The sequence below is a fragment of the Pleuronectes platessa genome, chromosome 2 (assembly GCF_947347685.1).
Source record: "Pleuronectes platessa chromosome 2, fPlePla1.1, whole genome shotgun sequence".
Taxonomy (NCBI): domain Eukaryota; kingdom Metazoa; phylum Chordata; class Actinopteri; order Pleuronectiformes; family Pleuronectidae; genus Pleuronectes; species Pleuronectes platessa.
In genome coordinates this window covers 16,690,066-16,713,752 of record NC_070627.1, presented here as the reverse complement: position 1 = coordinate 16,713,752, position 23,687 = coordinate 16,690,066, and the positions used below count along the sequence as shown (strand labels likewise).

At 40.4% G+C, this 23,687-nt stretch overlaps 2 protein-coding genes across 2 annotated transcripts; both read right to left on the bottom strand.

Moving 5' to 3' along the window:
* Positions 1 to 838: 838 nt before the first annotated feature.
* On the bottom strand, positions 839 to 13,331 carry mettl1 (methyltransferase 1, tRNA methylguanosine). Its single transcript, XM_053445492.1, has 6 exons — positions 13,092 to 13,331; positions 12,620 to 12,747; positions 11,549 to 11,733; positions 4,739 to 4,852; positions 2,803 to 2,904; positions 839 to 1,317 (listed from the first exon to the last, which is right to left on the bottom strand). The coding sequence occupies exons 1-6, from the start codon at positions 13,169 to 13,171 to the stop codon at positions 1,201 to 1,203; spliced, it is 726 nt and encodes a 241-aa protein (XP_053301467.1). The 5' UTR covers positions 13,172 to 13,331; the 3' UTR covers positions 839 to 1,200.
* Positions 13,332 to 15,916: 2,585 nt separating this feature from the next.
* On the bottom strand, positions 15,917 to 23,400 carry LOC128459917 (E3 ubiquitin-protein ligase MARCHF9-like). Its single transcript, XM_053444878.1, has 4 exons — positions 23,020 to 23,400; positions 19,395 to 19,550; positions 17,368 to 17,560; positions 15,917 to 16,236 (listed from the first exon to the last, which is right to left on the bottom strand). The coding sequence occupies exons 1-4, from the start codon at positions 23,398 to 23,400 to the stop codon at positions 15,917 to 15,919; spliced, it is 1,050 nt and encodes a 349-aa protein (XP_053300853.1).
* Between the last annotated feature and the right edge of the window lie 287 nt (positions 23,401 to 23,687).

Sequence of the window (23,687 nt, the reverse complement as noted above, 5' to 3'; positions counted from 1 at the left end):
GTGTAGAATTTAGTGACATCTGGTGGTGAAGTAGCATGTTGCAGCTGAATACGTTTCACCTCATCCTCCCCTTCCAAACATGAAGGAGAACCTGTGGTCACCTTCAGTTGTCATAAAACCCCCAAAAGTGATTAGTTTGTCCAGTCTGGGCTACTGTTAAAAAAACAAGGTGGGGTCTGTAGAGAGAAACCGCTCCGGATATAAATATAAAGTATGTAAATATAAAGGGGCCCATTCTAGGGTAAAGAATACAATTTGTTCCATTTTAGACGAAACACACTAGTGAAAACATTACAAGGATTATTTTATATTCAATCTCTTCTTTCTACAATATTCTTGTATCGCTGAGAAGGTGTGCAGAAAAGATTGACTAAAAAGGACTAAATGCATGGATGTTGACACATTTTCTGTCAAAAATGGCAACAAAAAAAAAAACTGAGCAAAGAATAAAACAAAAGGTTCTTTTAAATGAACAGTGTGACTTCTCATTTATCGGTGCTCCAATTACTCTCAATTTTCCAGAGTCTAGGTTTCAGTCATTAGGGCATGTGCTGTCCTGTTTGTGATCACCAGCCCCTGCAGCAGCAAAAAGGCGTCAAACCGGCACTGTCCCATTTCTAAACTCCTGACAGACAAAATTACCAACCTGTAATATACAGCGAAAATCATAATCATGACTTCAACTTCACGAAGATCCTCAGCAGACGTGACGAGCACATAACACCAGACATAATGTTCCGGTCTTTAAATGAGTGAATCTAACTATATTAGACTACATTAAGTACAATTCAATTATCTATAAGTGTCTTTACACATAATCACATTAATTCCTTCAGAATGAGCAGCAGAAAACTGGTTTATCTTTAATCCAGGCAATGACTCAATAAGCAAAAGATATGAAAGAATTAATATTCTTGGAAAAAAAAGGGGCAACAGTTAAAAGCTTCTGACAAGAGCTCACAGGTCTTTTCTGAATACAGATCCTGTGTGAATGTGAATGGAGGACATAAATTACGTGACAAAAAAATCCTCTGTCAGGAAATGAAGCAAAAGTTCATCAAAAAAAGAAAGGGAAAAAAAAGTGTTTGTCTGCTTGGGAACCCCCCCACCCAGCTCCATTTCAACAGAGCGAGCAGATCAGGTCTGAATGACTGTGTAAGACCATTACTCCAGTTTCCTGCACATCCAAAGTGTTTGGTCTTAGTCAAAATTCTCAATCCTCCGGAAAACCGCCAGGAAATTTTTCCCTCCGTTTCTCAGCACTTTCTTTCCTTCTTCTGTGCAAGTACCCAAACGGCTGGTGATGACGTCCCCGACCTGCCAAGAGAACAGTTCTTAATGTTAATTTAACACGTATACATGTAAAGATGCATTTCACTTTCTCAACATTACTAAACATGGTGTTTATTATTTATTAATCTCATATCTATTTAAAACATTACTTTTAACCTTTTAAGTTTAAATTTGTAAAAGCAAGAATTGACATTGTGAGAACTCTGCTTACTCACTTTGCTGCCAATAGTTTGATAAGAATGATAAATGTAAAAGAGCCTAAAACATAATTAGCTAATCTTTGTTTAAATAAAAGATTAAGGTTAAAACAGGGAACCTCCCAATCTTTGAATCTTATTAATTAACATTTAAATTGTATCTTATTAGTTTAATCTGTACAAACAAAATATGTAATCTTTCAACTTTCAAACTTTAGATATGAGAGATGCCACAACCTCTTCCATTCGTCTTTATGATAAGGCTACGCTCATTTTATGTTGTTCAGAGAGTCAAGGGTTATAATTGCTAACGTCACAAACCAAGTTGTAATTCTGAGGTGAAGATAATTAAAGTTTCTGCACAAATATGGCTGATGATGGGGCTGATATAAATACTTGGATTGTTCTAAGACTAAGTCAGACCTGGAAGTGTGTCTGCTCCTCTATGGCCAAAGATTGTACCAAGTTAAAAATCTTTACATCATTCCATATTGATAGCTGGATATTAAGACTAATGTCATAGGAATACATTTTGCGCCCGAGTGAAGGTTGTCGTTTTAAACTCTTACAAATCTGAGGTTGATCAATTATATGTTGCACCTCCTCATTGTGCTTACACAATGTATAAGTATTATGAGCTCCACCAACAAGGTCATGTTTTCATTTCGTCTGTTTGTTAGTTAGAAGGAATACCATGAATAGTGGTGGAAGGATGCAGTATGAGTAAAGAAAGAACCCATTACAGTAGCAACTTTGTGGACGATAGGACGCTGCAAATAGCACTGCACACAGCTATACAATCCAGCAGTGGAGCAAAACACCAAGTTAAAGATCTCTTATGTTATTATGAAAAGTGTTTTAAAAAATGTGCGGGTTCGATATGAAACTGTGCAGGTAAAATACGGAATATACAGTCTAGATAGTTAAAACAGTACTTGATCATGGTGAGATAGGACATTAGCTCCTTCTTGTATCTATATGTATTTTACTTTTGTTATGTTGCTAATGATGAAAATGATGATAATAATTGATGTTTTATCACCCAGCCCAAAGTTCTTCCCACATCTGACAGGGTATGAAATAACTACTAAAGTTCCTAGCAGCTGGTGTAATAGACATGTGACAGTGGTTTTAATCTTCTCATGTAATGTGATGACTAAGAGACTGAGAAGTGAAATTCCTAAAATGTCAGACCATTTATACCCAAAAATTCTGATCAGGACTCTGACCTCTTTTCTTCCAATAAGAAGATTAACAAATACTGTCATCATGACCTGTAAACAGAGCGAGGGAAAGCTCCACGTTAACTCACCAGCTCTTCATCAGACATGCGTGTAAACAGTGGATGTTCCGTGAAGTGCTTCACCATCCAGAGGTGAACTTCCTCCACATCAGTGTTTGTGTACACCAAACCCTGACAAGCACACAAACACAGGGAGGTTAGCAACACACACACACGTCTTGGAATAAATAATCAATCCCCAAATAAACTCATTACTCTGATAAAGTAAATCAAATACAAACTTTTTTCATCTTAACATTTTCAACCATTAGCAGCTGCAGAGTGAGGAGAGCAATGGTCTGTGCCAAAAAGATAAAAATAACCTACAGACAGCACAGAGGTTAATCACCTGTGTCCCTGCAGTTTACTTTGCAGGCTGGACAGATAGGGTAGCTAGAACAAGGATTTCTTAGAAAAAAAATGCAATGGCACAGATTTCCACACTAGTGCATGTTTGCGCATATGTTTTTTCCCCCCTAGAGAAGCCAGAATTAGCTTGTGTGTCTGTGTGTTGTCTGCACAGATATTCACACATCTTTTACCATTTCTTTAACATACTGGTGCAGTGGCCTGTTTGGAATGGGCTGCTTGTTTGGTCTGTGGTGATGTTGGTGGTAGCCTCTTCCTGAAACTGTTAGTAAGTGAGCTGCAGCAAGTAATGACCAGCTGCTGGACTCAGCCCACCCAACACTGAAGCTTTACCAACGCTGCTGCACTAGAGCTGGTCGGTGAAGTTCCACTCAGAACGCAGAGCTGAGAACGTATTGTTACATTGATGAGTCCCAGCCCCCGCTGCTACAGGTCCTTTGTTTGATGAAAAGTTTATTAATATTGAAAACATATCGTGTTGCACTAAATTCCACACTGCACTACCTTGGGCCATTAACAATTCACATGCCAAGTATGAAGGCAATGAGTCGAACGGTTCTTGAGATATGTGAGCTACAGACAAACGGAATAAAGAATTGACTCATGTTCACTTTGATATGAAACTGTTTCAATAAATTAGTATTTTGTGTAAAGCCTTCCCAGCCACCAGTGCAATTGGTGGCTACATTCCTAAGCTTAAGGCCGTTGTAGAACGCACACATCACTGCACGCACAGACAAAAAAACATTAAAAACGAATTCACACAAAAGCCCTCTATTGTTTCCAACCATCTCCATTAGTGCTCAAGTCGTATAGGAGTGTCCCTCTGTGGCTGCGACAGCTCTGATAGGCCGGAGCTGGGTGTGTACAGACATCAGCCAGCGGCAGGCCACACCACTCGCTTAATTTTACTCAAGTGAATTCACACCAATATACACAGAGTTAAATATAAGAGTTTTTAAGACCATTAGGAGGTAAATCTAAGACCTGAACCATGCACAGGAGCTACAAATGGTTATCGGAGTCTCCGAATAACAATACCATGATCGAATATAAGCATAGGAACTAGACTAGTAAGGAACACTGGAAAATGCCTTTGAGAGCTAATCTCTCAAAGGCAGAGACATGGGTAGCCATCATCTTTCCTACAACCAAGTTGAGTGTCCAGAGATAAATTCTGACAGGGACTTTAAGGGATAGTTCACTGAAAATTGAAAATTCACTTATTATCTACTCACCACTATGCCAGTGAAGGGGTGAGTGAAGTGATTGCGTACACAAACACCTTTGGAGTTTCAGGGGTAAACAGTGTGGCAGCCAAATCCAATACAATTGTAAAAAAAAGTAAATGGCGACCACTTCCTCAAAACGTTAAACGAACTAGCCCTATAACAGTCGTCCGGTGTCATTGATAAACGCAAAGACATTTCAAACAACATGCTGCCAAAATATTTCTCTTTTAATTTTCTTAGCTGAAACCACTCAATGTATAAAATGCATGCCTAATAAAGGACGTGAACAATTACCAAAGTTATCGGGTATTGTTGATCGAGTTCTATTTAGCACTAGCTGCAGCGTGTCTTACTCATATACATACCCCGACTCTCAGTGTGTAGGCGTACTCTGCCAACAACGTGGGACTGATGATCCTCCACTTGTGCTTGGTCTTCTTAAAGTGAGGGTCAGGGAAGAGGAAGAACATCTTACTGAGCTGAAAGAAAGGCAGACTTCTATTAATCTCATTACGTTGTGTCGCTCGTACACACAAGACCAAAACTAAACCTTTTTTATCTTCTTTGATACTCTGGCTCTACATTGTATAAATGTCTTCACTTAAATGTGGCCCTCATAATAAATGGTGGTTGGATGTTAAGCACCGTGGAGTGTGGAAGTGGAATTTTCCCACAAAGTTCCCCAGGTCTTTGACAAGTGCACTAGTGTCCTTCCGTTTGTCTGGATGATACATTAAAAATCTTTCCAGTGACTTTTTATTATTTTATTATTATTAGAGATGTGGGGATAACCACTGGGGACTGCTGCAGCCTCAGGGCCCCCATCAGTGCTGATGGAAGGACCCTAACACTTATTATTTTAGGTTTGCAAACCGAACTAAAAATAAGAAAAAGAAGGGTCAAAGGACTATGTCAGATCTGTAGAATATGCCGTTTCAACACTTCATGCTGTGAGAAGGGACTATATTTTTAGCACTAGTCTGGGTGGTCGACAGTTCTTCTGGCTGGTGAACAGGAAGTAACATTAAAGCTGCAGCTGTGAAAGTATTCATCTTTGGTATTTTAATATAGGTTAAGTAATGCAGTTTATGAATGCAAGAGTAGAACCTTAATGCAAACTCAAGCAAGAGCCCTCTGTTCCTCTCAACTAATTCCACTCTTGGCATAACGGCAAGAGGCCATATCATTTTATTGTTTTAAACGGCCTACTAAAATTAAATAAATAAAAGTATGTGTTTTAATATGAAAGACCTCCATAATTTGTAATCCATAAAAGTGTCAGTGTTACAGCCATTAATGTCCCGTGCTCAATTCTTAGTTTATTCTCTCCCGGGGCGTTTGAGGTGACTTTTTTGATCCAATGTACCTAAATTAACCCTGGTACACTAAGCCCACTGTGTAATCTAATGCGCGTTTCGACAAGTCATAGATTACCGCAGCTAATTGGAACGGATAAATGTCGTCTTACACCGCTCCATACTCAGCTGATGCGATGCTTTGCGTGTCAGTCAATGACTCCATTGTTGTGAAATCCTGGATTCATGGAACAATCCGTATAAATTAATTTAAACATGAGGAAAGTATAACTACTACAACTGTAGATGCAACAATCCCACTATAGTTTTACTACATTTATAATTGCTCTGCATTACTTTCTTTCAGTCCATCGGCTCCACATGCTACAAACCTAACACACCTGTAGTTAGAAACCTGGTTCCAAAGTTAAAAGGTGAGGTAAGGCGAATTCCTTTGTTTGTGTTGGGCAATGAAAAGATATTTGGGTTTCCGGGCATTTATATATAAAAGTGCTAAATAACATGAGCTATAGCTCCTTTCGTATTATAATCCTCTATTTTCTGTAAGAGATAATAATGCAACAGCTTGTCTTAAGGTAAATAACATTCGATATTTGTTTGCATAATCCTTGCTCATAATAGATGCATAAAGCCTGTGACCCGCTGACGTCATCAAACCATAACATTCTTCATTTGTGACGCTTTTACTGCAGCCTCTCTGTTTGTTTCCCTCTGGTTGTTCCTTCTTCAGTCACCTCTTCAGATTGACTGGGTCACACTCAGGACATTTCACACCAGGATGTCTGAACCAAGCATCATGTCTTTGTGACATTGTTTACATTTGATCATGTTAGGTTTGGTTTCACATTGCTGTTTAGGGAGCGCACTTAAGATGTTTGTAAGACATGCGTACGTCCTGTCGCCATCATCTTTGTCAGCTGATCTACACATACTTGACATTGATTGGTTTGTGGAACGTGCATCTTATGTTGTTGTGTTGTCAATCAGAGGATAATTGACTTTCCGTTGGAAAAATGTATGAACTAGTTCATTGCCGCTGTAATATTTTTATGGTATTACTACCAGCAGCATTGATATCAGGTGCACTCAACACTTAATGAAATGACCGTCCTTTTTGTTCAAACATTATATTGTCCAAGGTGAAGACTGCAGGCAATCATGCAAGCCTGGGAAACTGCAACACACAGCAAACAATCCATGGTTCAGATTCATCCAAATCAAGTCCACCTCTTTTCATCGGATTACATTTTGGTCTGTTGTTCCAGACTGTGGTCTAATGCACCGGTTACACAAGTTTTTTTTATGAAGTCTTTATTGTCTTGGTTGTGTTTTGGGTTACTGTCTTGGTGCATGGTGAAGTTCCTCCTGATTAGTTTGGAGAGATTTCTCCGACAATTGGTGGATAAAAAGGTGTCTATTTAAGAACTGACTCTGCTGCAGCCATCAACGTTTTCTATTATATATATATATATATATATATATTGTATATTCTATGTAATGTATTGTTTGTATGTATTGTTTTTTACCATGTGGGCCTTGAGCCTTTAATAAAGTTTATATATTTACAATAAAGATTAGTGAGCGCGTTCTGGAAGCAATCCCTTCCATTCATCACATGTTTCACAAAAGAAGAACTATAGAAAATCAATATGTGGTAATCAATATTGATATTGTGTAAAAGTATTCTCGGTTCATTATAAACTGAATGTCAGAGTATGTCAGCTGAGTGGGTGGTCCCTCAATGTGGCCCAGTACAAATTGACGTTCTCACTGCTAAAAGAAATGGTCAATTGTGTCCCAGACCACCTCAAAATGTGAGTGATCAGATTTCTAATTCCCCCCTAATGCTTCCTGGGTCAGGCGAGAAGTGTGATAATAACAACGGCCTGACCAGGGCCACAGATGAGCTGGCATGTTTTGGACCATGAACAGATCCCTTCTTTCTCCACACTTTAACCTTTCTCAGTCACTTTGACCTTTTCATTCCAGAGATTTTACAGCTAATTTCTAGCCTGGATGCCAGACGAACTTAGCCCCGCCCACAACATTTTTGGTCGGGCAGTTCGGTCTGGAGTCGCTCCATTGGGAAAAAAATTATGGCCCGACCGGGCCAATCAGATTGTCAGGGCGGGCTTTATACGATGATTGACAGATGATCAACGGTGACGTAATCAACCACGTCATCAAAGTGCCCTTGGGTTGAATTTGTTTTCAACAAACATGCCTGCCGCTGGCGAGCTGAGATGTGTAGATGCTGCCATTGAGTCTGTTTTAGAAGACATCGACAGCGCATTCATTTTGAAAGAGGAACACAGAACGTGGAGGCGACGCCAGAGCACCGCGCTAATCCCTATCGCCCGGCGCTTGGCTGTTCACAACGGACGCTGAAGCGACGCTGAACCGCCGGGCAGCGCTAATAATATCACCCGTTGATCCAGTAGATCGCTGCACGGCTTTGTGCCAGTCACACCGGAGGCTGAAGCACCACGCTGCGCCAAGGCTGCCTCGCGGTGCTTCAGCCTCCGGTGTGACCGGCACAAAGTTTTAACATGGGAGTGGATGGGAGCCAGCTGTTATTTAAGGCTTGGCGCTGCGCTGAAGCGTCCGGTGTGAACCCGGCGTTAGTAAATAACTCACAATGCGTTGCTTAGCATACGTCACATACTACGTTGCTCTGATTGGTTGTAGGTCTATCCAATTGAGCGAAGAGGAATTTTACTTCCTGGTCAGTTGAAACACGCCCCATAATTTTTTCCCAATGGAGCGACTCCAGACCGAACTGCCCGACCAAAAATGTTGTGGGCGGGGCTAAGTTCGTCTGGCATCCAGGCTAGCTAATTTCAGTACTTCTTAGTAAATTCCAATCTGGCCGTCTCATTCTTCCTGAAGATGAATGGTTTGCATCTTGTGGTCTATCCTTACATTTGTTTTCAAAGTCGTCTTTGAACAGTGGTTTGTATTACCCCCCCCCCCCCCAGTCCTCTGGAGATTGGTGGTGATGCCACTGGCTATTATTATTTGTTATCATTAATGCTGTTGTTGTCCTTGGTCGAACAGTTCAACGTTTGTTTCTCAGTAAACTAGTAGTTCTGTTCTTTTTTGTGTGAAATAACAGTTTGTTGTATTGGTTTTTCCCATGGTTTGTGCAGGGGATCTGATTTTCCTTTTTTTCCTCGGCTTGAAAATGTGTTAAAATCAAAAACTATAATATAGAACTGTTTTCAGACTTTTTACTCCATCCTTGTAGAACCTTTAGATGTGATTTCAGCCCTGGTTAATCTTGAGTGTGATGTAAAAGCTTTGTTCTCCTGGATTTTAAGGATTTTCTACCATTCCTCTCTGCAGATCATCTCAAATTCCATCAGGGTGTTTAGTGGACACCTCTTTTCAGGTCTTTCCAGATATGACCGATTGGGTTCAAGTCACGTGTGTGGTTGGGCCACTCAAGGATATTCACAGATTTTCCCCATTGTCTTGGTTTCCTCCAGTCACAACAATCAGATTACTGGCTTTCCAAACCACTTCCGTTTAATTATTATGTTGACCGTTGTGACTCTTAGGAAACGTCAACGCTGCAGAAGTTTTCTCTAGCCTTTGCCACATCTATGCCCGACAGTTAATTCTTTGAGCTTGTCATGCAGTTTTTATGGTTTAAGCTCTGACAAGACCTTAAATAAACAGATGCCTTTCCAAAGCATGTGGAATCAATTGAATTTAGAAAAGGTTGACTTCAATTGACGTGTACAAACATCTCAAAGAAGATCAAGAGAAAATGGGAGGCACCTGAGCTAAATTAAATCGACCCATGTCAGGATAATTGAGTTAATGCCATGTGTGGGTTGCGGGCTGTTAGAATACACAATGCATGTGTATGGATGGACTTCACTGCATGTTTTGACAGATTACTTGTGTTTCTGTCTTTAAAGCGTTTACTCTAACCAAGCTTTTGAACATTTAGTCCTCTGCCATTTCCACAGAGAGCAGGGTCTCTGTGTGTCTTATTGGGAGTGGAAGACAAAGGAAACAAGCTAGTGTATTTTTTTGCTAACTCACCGGTGCTTTATTGGGATGTCATACCAGGCTTTTGTTCTAGCAGATTATCAATCTGCACAGTATTACCCCTTTGCAGTTGCACTTGCCACAGCACGCATAGCTGGCAGAGACAACAATTCCTCTCTCATATCAAGCTCGGAAGTAATCCCAAATACACACACATATTTGTTTTTTCATCACAGGCCAGAAAGAAAAAACTGAATTTTTTTTGTGTCCTACTGTGTTTTTTTTTTAAAATATTTGTGCCGTATCAATTATCTCCTTTGATACGTTCGAGCAGCTCTGCAGCAGAAACACTGCTGCTTCACAGATTGTACAGGAGGTTTTAGCTTCTTTGCTATTAGAACACTTACCACAAAACCTGCCTGCACAATAGACGTCTTGTGAGAGCTACTTGTTGCGCAACCAAAATCTGACAATGACCATTAAATCTATCCAAGTGTATTTGTCCTCATCCAGTTTAGCTTGTTTTGAGCTGTGTTGATGCTTTGGCCTTTTTCATCATTTAGTAAGCGTGACATTCCAGATCTATACGTGACAGCCATGTGTGTGTCTCAATCACCCTGACTGGGACCTGAAAGGCCAGCAGCCGGAAGGGAACACCCTGTGGGACACATTATTCTACTAGATTGTTATTTTCTTTTATCAAAGAAAAGACAATCATGGCTGTCATGAGGATTTTGATGTATTTCTGAGTGGCTCTTGGAGCCAGATCAAACAGTCCTGTGGGCTGCACACACCCACCCCTGCTATAGTAGGTACCTAAAGGTTTGATTAACCCAATTTACTTAAAAATATCTTACAATGCAGATATTTTAGTTTTAGTTTTATTTTCCACAATGTTGGATTGAGATTTCTGACACTGTCCAAATTGATAGAGGTGAATATAATTTAGAGTGTGCTTCTTACAGGTATTACTAATTGTGGAGGGAAATGTTCATGGATCATTTCAAAAGCAATTTTTGGTTTACTCAGTGTAACAAGGTCTCTGATGTTACAATAACAGGTGTGTTTATAGAGGCTGTTTATAAATGGATCTGTATGTGGTGTGGCGCGCTAAACCGTGTTCTGAGCAACGAGTCTCTCTAACACTTTCTCTAAATGAGCCAGAATGAGTTGAGTATCAGACCTGACTATCAGTGGGCAGGAATCTTCATAACCAAATACAGAAATCAGTAACTTAATGTCTTGAAGGATCTAAACAGCTCTGGGTAGATATCTAGTTTCCCTATATTCTTACAGATAAGGTCAGCTGTGTAGTTCTTACATTAAATGTACACAGTCTGCTGGTCTGTTAGTATTTATACCACCATGCTCACCAATAATCATTCATTCTGATTGGATGGTAGGTCGATTAACTTTAAGTGAATGGACAGGCAGGTGCTGTAAATTAATTTGGCAATATTAAACAATAGGTAGAGGTAGAGTTTGGAGTCGATGTATCTTGTGTAAAATAAAAAAAAGTTTAAAAGCTTAGTTTGTTCTTCTATAACAAAATTTTAAACTGCTAAATGGAACAATGTATTACTGAGATAATAAAGCAAACAGAGGGCTCATGAATCAAATCCATTGTATTTAGATGATGTATTAACTTAAACTGTTTTCATATAAGACTAAGTTCAAAGTAAAACTACTAAGAGCAGTGACTGGCTGCATTTGTCACACTACAACCTCTCATGAAGTTCTCTAATGATTTGATGAATCGTAATAATTCCTGTGATCTCAAGACCATTGCAAATCTCTTACCCCAGCAGCCAATCAGGATAATCTTTCCTGTCAGCAGCAAACACACAGATGCAGACCTACCTGTCCTTTAGTAAAGAAGTTGGGCAGATACTTCATTGCGTTGCTGCGAAGGCAGGCGATGTTCTGGTAGCTTCCTGGTTCAGCGGCACGTAGTGATTTGATACGATCCTGAACATAATCCGAAACTTTGACACGGATCTCCAGGCCCAGGATGAGATTCTCTGGGAAAAGTGGAGATAACTCCACTGAGGGAAAGTAAAGCGTGGACAAGACAAACAGAACCATGAGACACGAATGAAGTGGATGGTCCTGTTCAGACCTGGTATTAACATGCGTCCTGAGAGACCTGAAAACAAGTGGACATCTACGGTGCCGCCCTATAACCAACAGTCAAACTCGGTTGCATTTCTCTGCAGTTTTTAAAGACTGTGCTCTATAACTTGGAGGGAAGTGATGTTCTCAATGCTGATGAGCTTATCTCTCTTTTTAACTCAACCTGCATATGCACTATATCACTTTACGAACCATGGTTAAACGACTCTACCCGCGCTCATGAAATCCTACAGTTTCATATGAAATCCTACAGATATCTGATTATCAGAAAGCTGTAAAATCTGCAAAACTGATTTTATATCTAAGTTGGTCTCCAATAAGTATCACTTGCCTCAGTTATTCTTAAATTATTTGTTGAGAAAATGACTCCATCTCCCTCCCTCCATCCCATCCCATCCCTCCTCTGCGCTCAGCTGTCTTGGATCAGTTTGAGCCCATATCAATCTCCTCCCTATCCGAGGTTGTCTACCATCTGCGGCCCACAACTTGCCCCTCAGATAGGATCCCCGCTCGTCTTCTTAAGGAAGTCTTTGACACTGTTAGCCCATGTATTCTGTCACTGATAAACACCTGTCATCTCTCTGGTTGTGTCCCAGCTGCCTTTAAACATTCTGTTGGTCAGCCCTTGCTGAAGAAAAAAGAATCTTGATCCATCTGCTCTCTCTAACTTCTATATATAATGTTTCAAACCGCGTCTTATCACTGAAACACCCCTTTCAACTACACTAAGGTGCATTTAGATCAGTATTCAGATCACTCAGGTCTGAAGGGGATCGGAGCGATCAGTGACATATCTACCTAGTAGACCTCCATATCCACATCCAATGTCTGCAAACTCCACTCGGGGGGTCTCTTTCTCAGGCTGGTCTCCAGTGAGGACGTGTGGGTACAGCGTGGACCAGTCCATTTCCTCTGGACACACAGGACTGAAGGGGACAGTTGAGAAAACCGTGAAGAAACACAAACAGCTCCCATGACATCTTTTTACAGAGCTTTCTGAAGAAACTGAGGTTTGGAAAGAGAAATATATAATGTAGCTGTATTATACGAGAGTTAAGTTAGGAAGGGATAAAAGCTTCTTATACATATAACAGCTGGTAAAGTCTTCTGAGGATGTTTGTGTTGTTGCCATTTCTTCTACATTTAGAAATACACCGCAGGAACTGACAGAGTAAAACAGACACTGTGGAGTGTGTGTATCGACTGTATAGACAGATGTACACAGAGTGTGAGTGTTGGTATTGAAGTGAGACACGTGGACGTCACTCACTAGTCAAACGAGTGATGAGCCATGGGGTTAGAATGGGCTCGCTGTCTGTAGAACCTCTTCTGAGGCATTGACGAACTCATGGTGGAGTCACACGATTCAAACTCCCCTCACGACAATCTTCACCCAGTCACCTAAATGTGAGACAACCACGGGAACGTGTTTCCACACGGTTTGTTACTAGTTTACTTTCCTGCATGTGAAGAGGTCGCGGAGTGATGTCGTCATCAGTTAGCGTCTTGTCCCGGAGTTGCCAGGTTTGGTCCATCCACCTCTCTGGTCCGTTTGTTGCGCAGAGGTGGACGATTGTTCATGCAGATCATTAAGTAATTGAGTGTGATACCACTGATGTAAATTTACATAATTACAAAGTTTTAGTCATGCAAAGTCTCAGAAAAGTATCAGGAAATGTTCGAGAAGTTTCAAAAATAAAAGTAGAAGAAGTAATAGTAGTAGTATTAGCAGTGTTATTAGTAGTCTTAGCTGTCAATATCCCCATTAGCACATATTTCCTGAGAGTGACATCTATCTATCTATCTGTCTGTCTGTCTGTCTGTCTGTCTGTCTGTCTGTCTGTCTGTCTGTCTGTCTGTCTGTCTGTCCGTCTATCCATCTATCTATCTATCTATCTATCTATCTATCTATCTATCTATCTATCTATCTATCTATCTGTCTGTCTGTCTGTCTGTCAAAATGTCAAAATGTCATTTGGCATTTAGGCGATCTATCAGCAGAGATGGACTATAATATACACAATCGTGTTTTCATGAGCGTACAATCATCTGAAAGTAAGAATTATTGAGATTTTGTTTTTGCCTCAGAAAGTCCCTTTCGTATTTTTCATACTTCACCAATGAGACTATTTTCAGCAGAACAGATTCATGTGCATTCACACATAACATAACATAATAAAAATGATACAAATACAATCGTTTATGTATCAATATTCCTATTAAAAAGACAACCATCCATACATTGCACAAAACATTACACACAGATAAATAATTGCACTTGGGGCTGTTAGGCAGAAGGTACCGCACAGTTTTAGTGGTAACACATTATAAGTAATAATGTAAATTGCAGTATTGTGAAAAGTATTTACATTGGGGGTGTGTCCTTTTTCACAGAGTCTGCCATGTTGCAAAGCCTTGTTTCTACAGTATTTGAGGTTTTACAGTAGTTTCTTCTATACCTAGAGGGGAAGAGGATATTCAGTTGTAATATGCAATAGTCTTCATCGAGCCACTTATTCCTACAGACTGGATATTTAGATGTATGATATGTATTTTCAGCATTATGGACACCTCACTGTATAAATTATTCAAATGAATCCCTTACTTACAAATTCTAAACAATTCAATTTTTTCTTCAGAATGAGGAGACACGTCGCTCTTTCCTCAAATTAGTATTCTGTAATGTGTTCAGTATTAGCTGACATAAAAACAGCTGGAGTGTCAGGGTGCTCGTGATGGATTAGCCCGTTTAACTACAGCCCCTGTGTTGGTGTATCTCGACCACAACAAGCCATTTATCTTGGATACTGTTGCAAGTGATGAGGAGATGTGACAGTGTTGTCTCAGGAGAACGGGGGGGCAACAATCATAAAGCAAATGTGGCCCTTTTTTGGCAAACATGCAGTTCTCTTGGCAAGGTGCAAGCTTGTAAACCCAGAGTGAACCACGTTTTAACGCTGAATATGGCCAAAATAACACAAAACAAACATTTGGCCCCTTTGGTTGAAATGCAATAATCTGGCAATCTGGCCAACAGGAGCGTACTGCCTAGGTACCATCATTCCAGTCGGTAATTGGGCTGAATGTGGGATGTGTAGGACGTACCAGTTTTGCTGTGTGATACTAAGAAAACTCCTAAACACTATTTATTAGGTAAAAAGTTTATTTTGAGAATTAACCGTAGCTCCATTATTCCAAGGATTAGAGAACAATTGTTTCAGTTTGACAAGAAAACTTTAATTTGATTTTACTGGAGACAATCCCATATGAGATTGGGCAAGAGACGGGTTACGCCCTGGATAGATCGCTATGGTAACTCAGGGCCAAAATAATAAGATAATGTGGATACAGAAACATTCACACCCCTACAGGCAATTGTCCAGATGAGATACAGGAGTGAATTTTAACATATTTTAGATTTTATCACTAAATTCCATTTCCTCTATGTTTTAAGCTTGAAATGAGATTTAAAAAAAATCTGACAATATAGAAAACAAATGTTTGAAAACAACACAGTCTTTATTACAAAACATGAAATGTACTTTCAGGTTGTATTTCAACCAACTGTGTAACTTGTTAAAAGTTATACCAGGTTTTTAATGTCTGATCCGTCAGTGCAGCTTCAACTGAAAACAAATCATATCTAGATCATGACGGACCCTCAGGAACAAGTGGAATAAATTATGTGTAGCCAGGGCCATTGTTGTGGGCATTAAAGGTGCACAATCATGTTCACCATCAAATTCTCTGTTATGGTTCAAGTTGAATCCAAATCCAACAAAACCAAACAAAAGCAGTTAAAAGACTTAGTGTCACATTGGTCAAGGTGGTAAAAATGGTTAATCAAAGCTTTTTCTTTTCTTTTTTTCCTGTTTCAAAAGTTTTAAAAGAAAAATGTCAACATTCTCCCTTTGCTCAAACCTCAGAAATAGTGTTCTTCTAATTGTCCTCTTTGAGCTCAGGGAGACAAGTTAACGGCAGTGTTTATGTGGAAGATTAGGATTTTTTTATTTTGATAAAATCCCAATCAAAACTTGCATCTCCTCCTTTACCATCAAACCACGTTGGTCTGTATATACAGTTTATATCCCAGCCTCATACAGTGGTCACTCTCATGACCACCTCATGGTTGGCACTGCGCAGGCTGTTTGGTCTTAACTGGCTGAGGATGTGCAAAAGAGTGTAGCCACAGTGGTGGTGGAGAATAGTCCTGACATGGCGATTCGTCCTCCGTCTGCTGTCTGTGACGGTGTGAGCAGAGTTCCTCTCAACGCGACCCGCGCCTTTACTGCCCGAGTTGAACAGGTCACCTAAGTCCTTCGCTTTCTCATAGTTCAGCACTTTCCACTGCTGGTTCACCGCCTGCCAGCGCTTAAAGATTCGGTAAACAGACGACCCTTCATGGATTATAAGGCCTGGGCATAAAGGACAAAGGGTGGGGGGTGAGTATGCTGGTTCAGGGGCAAGAAACAGGGTTACATATAGACAAACACTTGTTTGTTCACTCAGTATCAGGCCGTATTAACAGGTACAGAAGGTGCAGGGGTGATAAGGACTATAAGGGCTCACAAATAAAAAGATTAAATATACAGATTTGTTCGAAACACCCATAGATGATAATCTCTTGACAGGAATAAACACAAGCCAGAGACAGAATGCGATACACATGTTCATACAAAACAAATGTCATGTGTTTCATTCATGCCCCTGCACTATGAATCAGAAAACATGCATATGTGTCTAAGCCAAAATGGTAACGTTTTAGTGTACAGGATCTAAATCTCCTTCTAATCTCATAGGAAGTTCCCGGCCCCATTTAAACCTAAATGTTCATTATAACTGCTGCTGTTATAGGGTTTGTTTTAATCTATGTTTGTTTGTGTGTTAGCAGGAAAACTACTGGACGGATTCCCAGGACACTTGGTGAAAGGATGTGGTGTGGGTCAGGAGAGAATCAATTCAATTTTAGTGCGGATGCAGATCGGGGGTGGATCCAGGATTTTTTTGTCACTATCTTACTACCAAATTAAGAGATAAGAAATTTTGCAATATTTGCATTGATTTCTCACAGAATTATTTAAGGTTCTTGATGAAAAAAATCATGTTATGGGTATTGATCTTTATGAGGGTGTGTTATTTGTTGCAGATCCCAAAAAATATAAATTATCTAGTGAATTTTCATGTGGTTTTGACCGGGAACTGTTAATCCTTGGTGGAGGTATGAACTCTTCTGAGTGTCATTCTAGTTTACTTATTCATTTATTAGTCATCATACATGTTTGCATGTACACTCACTTGCTGTTGACTGAAAAAAAATACTCTCCAGATGAAGTTAATTGTTATAAATTGCCTCGGTGTATAAACTCTGTGCCTATGCTCTTTACAATAACAACCAAATTATACATTACTCACCTGGAGGCATGTAGGGCATTTAATGCCTTACAGAGTTACCACCATATTTGTGAAGAGTGTTTATATTTCAATCACCGGGGAAATAACATAACGTGTCAGCGACAGTTTCAGCAGTACAGTACAATTTGTCTTACCTATGCAAACAATGTCCATGAAGCCGTACATGCCGTAGCATATCTGAAAGAGCAGGTCCTGCCGCTGCCACTTGGCCGAGGGGCTGAGTGAGGACCACACCAACCAGGAGATACTCGCGATGAGGAACAAGGAGCCCAGGATGATGGCTGCGATCTGCACCTTCTCGATCACGGTCAGAGAGAGGGACTGCCACTGGAAGCAGACACAGAACAATGGACCGAGGCCAAGCATCGTACAAGAAAATCAAAGAAATTCTCATTGATTATATGAGACAATAGATCTGTTTATCTCTGACTACATCTTTTCACTGTTTCGCATAAATATAACCTTCCTCTGATACCCCTGTGCTTCACATGCAATGCAATGACAGTGACTGGGTTCAAGTTTAAAATGTTCAATAATTGTCGTCACAGATATCACATTATTTCTAAAAATACACATATTTGTACAAGAGTGAGGTTTGTTGTTTTAACTCTTTATGATCAGAGAATGACAAAGCATTAATCAGTTTCGTGTTAAGCATCATATCGATATGAATATACTGTATATATATCCTTGGTTATTTGCTATTTGTGAAAAAGATATCGCTATAATTATTGATATTGTTTCATTTCCAGGGCTATAACACATCTAAAAGCACTTGCAACCAGTATTTCATTTCTAAAACAGCAACAAATAAATCTTGGATCAGAGTGGAACCAACGCTCAAGCATTGAAGTGCATGAAAGCCTGTGAATGAAGCATAATATTTAACTGAATGAATGTATAGTGCTTCAAAAACAAGTGATGCTATCTCAGTCGTGTCTTCATTCATGTTTCATTAGCAAAGTCAGTGACTTTGGCTCATCCATTCGGGACCTAATCCATTTACTGTATTAGGTTGATGGTTCAAACCCTGGCTCCCACATGTCAACACATTCAATTTCATTGCTATAGATGTTGTAGAGTAAAAACTGATTTTCGAGCTCCCTCCGGCAGTTTGGTGTCACTATTGGTTTGGAAGTCATTCCTCAAGTGAAACGGCTGCTTACATCTTGTGTGAGAGTAAATTCTTTATTGCCTCGATCCATTCCGAGCAGATCACTACACCTCTCAAGTGATGTAACTACAACGCTATGTCTTTCAATAAGACAACAAAAGTCTCATTGAGCCTCTGCTTATCAGAGATTTTACATTGGTAATAAAAACTCTCAGAGTTTGTTCATGAAAATCTAATAATCAGTTAGCACACATACATAATCTGGGATTTCTTCCATTTATTAGCTTTTGGAAAGGGGCAGATCAAGTGTTTTATTCTCCATAAAACTACAATAAGCTGTGGGAAAGGTGCTGTACAAATAAAGATGGATTGATTAATTGATATCTAGATGACAGGATCTGACTTTTTCCTTTTTGCTGTAAATTTCAAAGACATCCTCCAGCAGGAAGAGCAAATGAGGGAGCAAGTGTTTCATGTGATAATGTCTCTGTTCCAACATCATCTGTGTGAGTCATCTGCCCATGTGCCGCACACTCTGGTGGAATCACATGCCATCTCTTTGAGACGAGTGCAGTGTCTCATTCTTGGCACCTTCCATTAACTCGTCACTACTTTCTTCTCCCCCATGTAATAGCTCCTTTATCTTCAGACAGATCTCATTTAAAAGTGCTTTCTGCAGACAATGAGTGCAAGATTAGTTCAGAAAATGAATCTGGAAATATCTGAAATATCCAGAACCTTTTTTGAAAAACTTGCAGTGCTCCAGACAAGGTGTAATCTGGATGTGAACCTAAAGTGACCCTTGTGGTTGATGGTGAATCATACTGGTGAATATAGGCCCAAATAGCTCAAAACTCATTCAGGGCCAACCTTGGCCCCTTTGGTTGACATGCGGTACTGCTATGGCTTACGTGTGGCACAGATCTGGCACCTGGTGTTCCATCGTTCCAAGTGGGCCAAAAGAATTTTGCTATATTGGCTAACCAGCCGTTGGTTCTCCTCAGAGAGCATCCCAGTTAAATACACACACGCTGAGTGACTTCATACCTGGAGTGGGTTTTTGGTACTGATGGCCAGGACCTGGTACTTGGTGTAGCATATCTCACAGCTCCAGGAGCCTCTCTCACTGATCCATCGAATAAGGCAGGACTGGTGGGTACAACGCACAGAGCCATTACAGCGACATGGGCTCAACAGCTCCCCCTGCAGGACACAGACATCAGCTGCATGAGACACACGGGCTACACACACAGGCTGTTGCTACTGAATCTGCCTGTGATGAGATTTGATTTATCATGAATCAGAACTCGGAAATCCCCCAACACTGTTGCTGTCAGATTAGATCTACTAGAGATATTTATTGTTTGAGGGTAATAAGGGTTTGGGTATTGGGTGTTGTTTGTGTCATGAAGCTGGCAAGGGATTAGAAGAAGACATGTTGGAGCAAGTACAGACAGATATAATCCATGTGAAACTATGCTGTAGGTATCCAAATGGAATAATGAGGGTTAGTTAATCATTGTAATACACTGGCAGTTGTCTTTGTTTTTCCTCGTTTTTGTTGTTAAACCCTCACATTTTGGGTATAGATGAGCAAGAGACTAGTATATTTGTTTGCAATCCTGTCTCCAGATTTGAGTTGAGAAACGATGAAATTAATGGGACATTAAATAAATAATAATAAAATAAATATTACAAATGATTACAAACGGCAAATGATGATAGTTGGGTAGGTCAGAAAACCTAACTAGAACGGCACTCAGTAGAGCACCTCCGCCATGGCCCAACAATCCCCTAATGAATCCACATTTAAATTCAAGTGAGAAATCAGTGAGGAAAAAAATGCTTTCTATTTTTCAAAGACACAGACCGCAATCCTCCACCAAGTTTCATGTCAATCTGTTCAGTGGTTCTGGATAATCCTTCTGTAAAACAGAACTCTGAACAAAGATAACCGAGGTGGTGACATTCATTTCCAATTGGTTCTCTTTGTATGGCTTTTGAGTTTAACTTTTTATTAACCTCAGATTTCTGAAATTGTGCAGTTTGTATTAGTTCTATAAGGTTTATTGGAATTTGTCAAATGTGTCATAGATTTATCTCTGTTCCTCTTTCTCTTTCTAATTCGGGGCGGTTCTGCTTTGGTGCAGAGATATGGGAACTTATGACTCCTTCCCTTTCACTGCCATTCATCACTGCATCAGCCACTGCCTGTGCAGCTGACCTCACAGTGTTTATATCAGTGGTGTACACAGTCGTAGGATTCTGTGTCTCATATTGTTAACATATTTATATCACTAATGGCTGATTAGAGTCGCCACGTTAAAACATCTGTTATTTTCATTTTGAAGTGAAGTCAACTTATCCAGACGAATGAGGCTCACAGGTCACGCAATTGTGAAGCTTGTAGAGAATTGCTATAATGTGGTGGTAGCACAGTGCTGTGGGGCCAACCAGGCCCCTACAATAGTCCATTTAAATGCCATGACATGTCTGAATATCTCTGCCAGTCATCCCAGTTAAATTCCATCATGGCAGCAATGAAGATGGAGAGGGTTTTTCGTGATGGGAGATTGTCTCTGAATAGTTCCACAGACATGACAGTGAATTCATCATGCTCAGTCACCAGATCTCAGTCCAGATGAACACTTTTGGGAGCAACGATCATCGGCTCCAAACTTACAGACAGAAAATACTGGAGGCAACAGAGGAAGAAAGGCGCCTCGTCATTATCAAATGAATGTATATATTTGTGCTGATATGAAAGTAACATTTTACTATAGATGTGTTCACTGGGCATCATCTAAATGCCTCAAATGACCGTATATAAAAATATGCATTCAAGAGATGAATCCAAATTTGAAACAATGAGAGTAAAAGGTAAACTGTGATATGTGTGACTATGTGAGCACCTTCATCTGGATACACTTTTCCTCGCATGTCACTTTTCTGCAGCCTCAAAAGAAATCACAGGACATCTGGCGCAGGTTTTTGTTGTCAGTACAACGCTTCCCGAGGCTTCTCGGACTGACAATGCCCTCGTACGTCTCAATTTATTTTCTGTCGGACTCTAGGTGATGTGCTCGTTCTTTAATCAGATGGGTATCTGGCGGGGAAATAAACCCCAAAACTTTCTGAGGCCTCGAGCAAAGTCTGTCTCTTCAAGGTTGGTTTCATCCACCAGATTTGACGCACTAAGACCTCCGTGTCTTTAATGATGTAAACAATTCCAACAAATAACCGTCCAATCTGCTTTCCTTCAGCTGTATAAGTGGCCTAAAGGAACGGTCAAAGGTTTGGTCTCTGCTAGTTATTCATCCCTATGGGAGTAAAAAAGCAACTGCTCAAAATGCTCTTTTGTGTTTCTGTGAACCCTTTCTTCATCTTTTTTTTTTAAATAGCTTAATTATTTGCATAACATCCTGGTTAAGAATTCACTTGTTCACATAATAAACACACACTGCTCCTCCTGCTTCTCTCCACCCTTTACATCATAACTAACGCCCCTTGTCTACCCACATGCTATTTTCAGATCCCCGGTGGTAGATTAATAACTTTTTTAGTCACCGCCATTCAGAATTTTTAATTTGTGTCGGATCAGCCTCCACGCTGCACTTACAGATCTGAGACTGTTTGCTATTGATGTATCATGACTCATTGTGAGTTCTCAAAAGCCAAATTTGTTTGCACAGCTAAATTGCCTGAAGGGACGCGCCGCTGGATTCTCACGATGAAGATGAGTTCGGTTGCGATGAGAACTGTTCGACACGCACTGTGAAAACAGTTGTAAAATGTCTCTTGAGGCTCTGAGGGAGCTTTGTTTCCAAGTGTGAGAGAAAATCGTCAGATGATGTCACAGTGGTGTCATCTAGGTTATGTCAGCTAATTTAAAAGAACAGAAAGAAGCTGCATGACACACACCAGGTAGGGAGTCGCTCACAAAATGGTGACATTGAGTTGCGTTATACTGCACATGTAAGATCCAGTGTTATTTTGATCACTTCACCAAATGGTCATCTCATCTTCTGCTGCTTCAGATTTGATGATTCCTTTTCATTTATAAGTTTCCAAAGTGTCAGACTAAATTAATGGAATATACTTTTAATGCTGAAACACACAAAAAACTGCTCATAGATATAATTACCCACTCACACCCCCCCCCCCCCCCCCCCAAATGGATAAAAAAAAGACACCTGTTTGTCGACTTAAATAATACTTAAATTTGTAGTACACAAATTATTTTTAATTTTTTTATTGAATTCATCAATTGGTCAATATAACTAGGTTAAGGTGAGTCAATTGACAACATTTTAATTGTTAATGTTTTGTCTGTTTCTCCAACAATTTCCTTATTTCATCGCAAACACTTCCATCTAAATGTCGTGTGTTGCATGTTATTTGTTTTAAAACCTTTATAAAGTTATTTTGGATTCTGGGGCACTTCTGTGGACCCTGTATAAAGATGTGAACTTGTGTGACCTGCTTTGCTCTTCCTTTATCTTCCAACCACGTGTTCTGAGCCTTTTGTTCTGCCTAGGTGCCCATAAGCAAAAACCAAAACCTTGAAGGGTTTCAGATAGACCCAGGGAACCTTACACACCTCAACATTTCCCAACTGAGACCCTGATCCCCGTGTTAAAGCCAAAATAACATCTCAATGACTGAACTTTACCTTCTCTGGCCCCTGGAAGCAGATCCGGCACTGCGGTGAGTTATCTGAGAGACTTGGCAGGGAGGCAGCATCCAGGCCTCCTCCTTCCCCTCCGTCTCCTCCTCCCTGGGGCTTGTCTCCTTCTTCTTTATCCTCCAACGCCAGGCTGCAGGGCCGGGGGTCAGAGCCATAATATTCCTCCTCGTCGTCCGGGTGGGAGCAGCTGAGCGGTGGCCAGCCACAGTCTCCTATAGGCAGCCCCCTCATCCTGGTGTGCGGCTGCGGGTCTGTGCCCGTGTCGGTCCTGATGCTGCTGCTGCGGCTGCTGCTGCTGGATCCAGAGCGCATCAGTAGCAACACTTTGAGTTCATTGAAAAACAGACGGATCCGATACTTGAACATTCTTCAGCAGCAGCTTTGACTACACGGAACAACAACAACAGCAGCCTGCAGCTTCACAGCTCCCTCGTGCACCATCATCACTATTACTATTTGTATCAATATTATTATTGGTGCTGTTTTAATTGTTGTTATTGCATTTTCACCATCCGCAGCTCACATCCTATTGAACAAAAACACAGATCTCGGTCAAAAAAGCGTGCGAAAGACATGATAGGCTGGATCAGCCCACAGCTCTCTGCATATCCTGTTGTTATAGCAAGTGCACTGAAATCCAGCCAATGGGGACG

What these genes read in the sequence shown, in the direction of transcription:
- LOC128459917 (XM_053444878.1), bottom strand. Translation starts at nt 23,400, where the DNA reads ATGTTCAAGTATCGGATCCGTCTGTTTTTCAATGAACTCAAAGTGTTG. An exon ending in GCTTCCAGGGGCCAGAGAAG is followed by an intron (nt 19,551 to 23,019) that starts GTAAAGTTCAGT and finishes TGTGTCCTGCAG; the next exon opens with GGGGAGCTGTTGAGCCCATG. An exon ending in GTACCAAAAACCCACTCCAG is followed by an intron (nt 17,561 to 19,394) that starts GTATGAAGTCAC and finishes GTCTGCTTCCAG; the next exon opens with TGGCAGTCCCTCTCTCTGAC.
- mettl1 (XM_053445492.1), bottom strand. Translation starts at nt 13,171, where the DNA reads ATGAGTTCGTCAATGCCTCAGAAGAGGTTCTACAGACAGCGAGCCCAT. An exon ending in GCTCATCACTCGTTTGACTA is followed by an intron (nt 12,748 to 13,091) that starts GTGAGTGACGTC and finishes TGTCCCCTTCAG; the next exon opens with TCCTGTGTGTCCAGAGGAAA. An exon ending in TGGATATGGAGGTCTACTAG is followed by an intron (nt 11,734 to 12,619) that starts GTAGATATGTCA and finishes ACTTTCCCTCAG; the next exon opens with TGGAGTTATCTCCACTTTTC.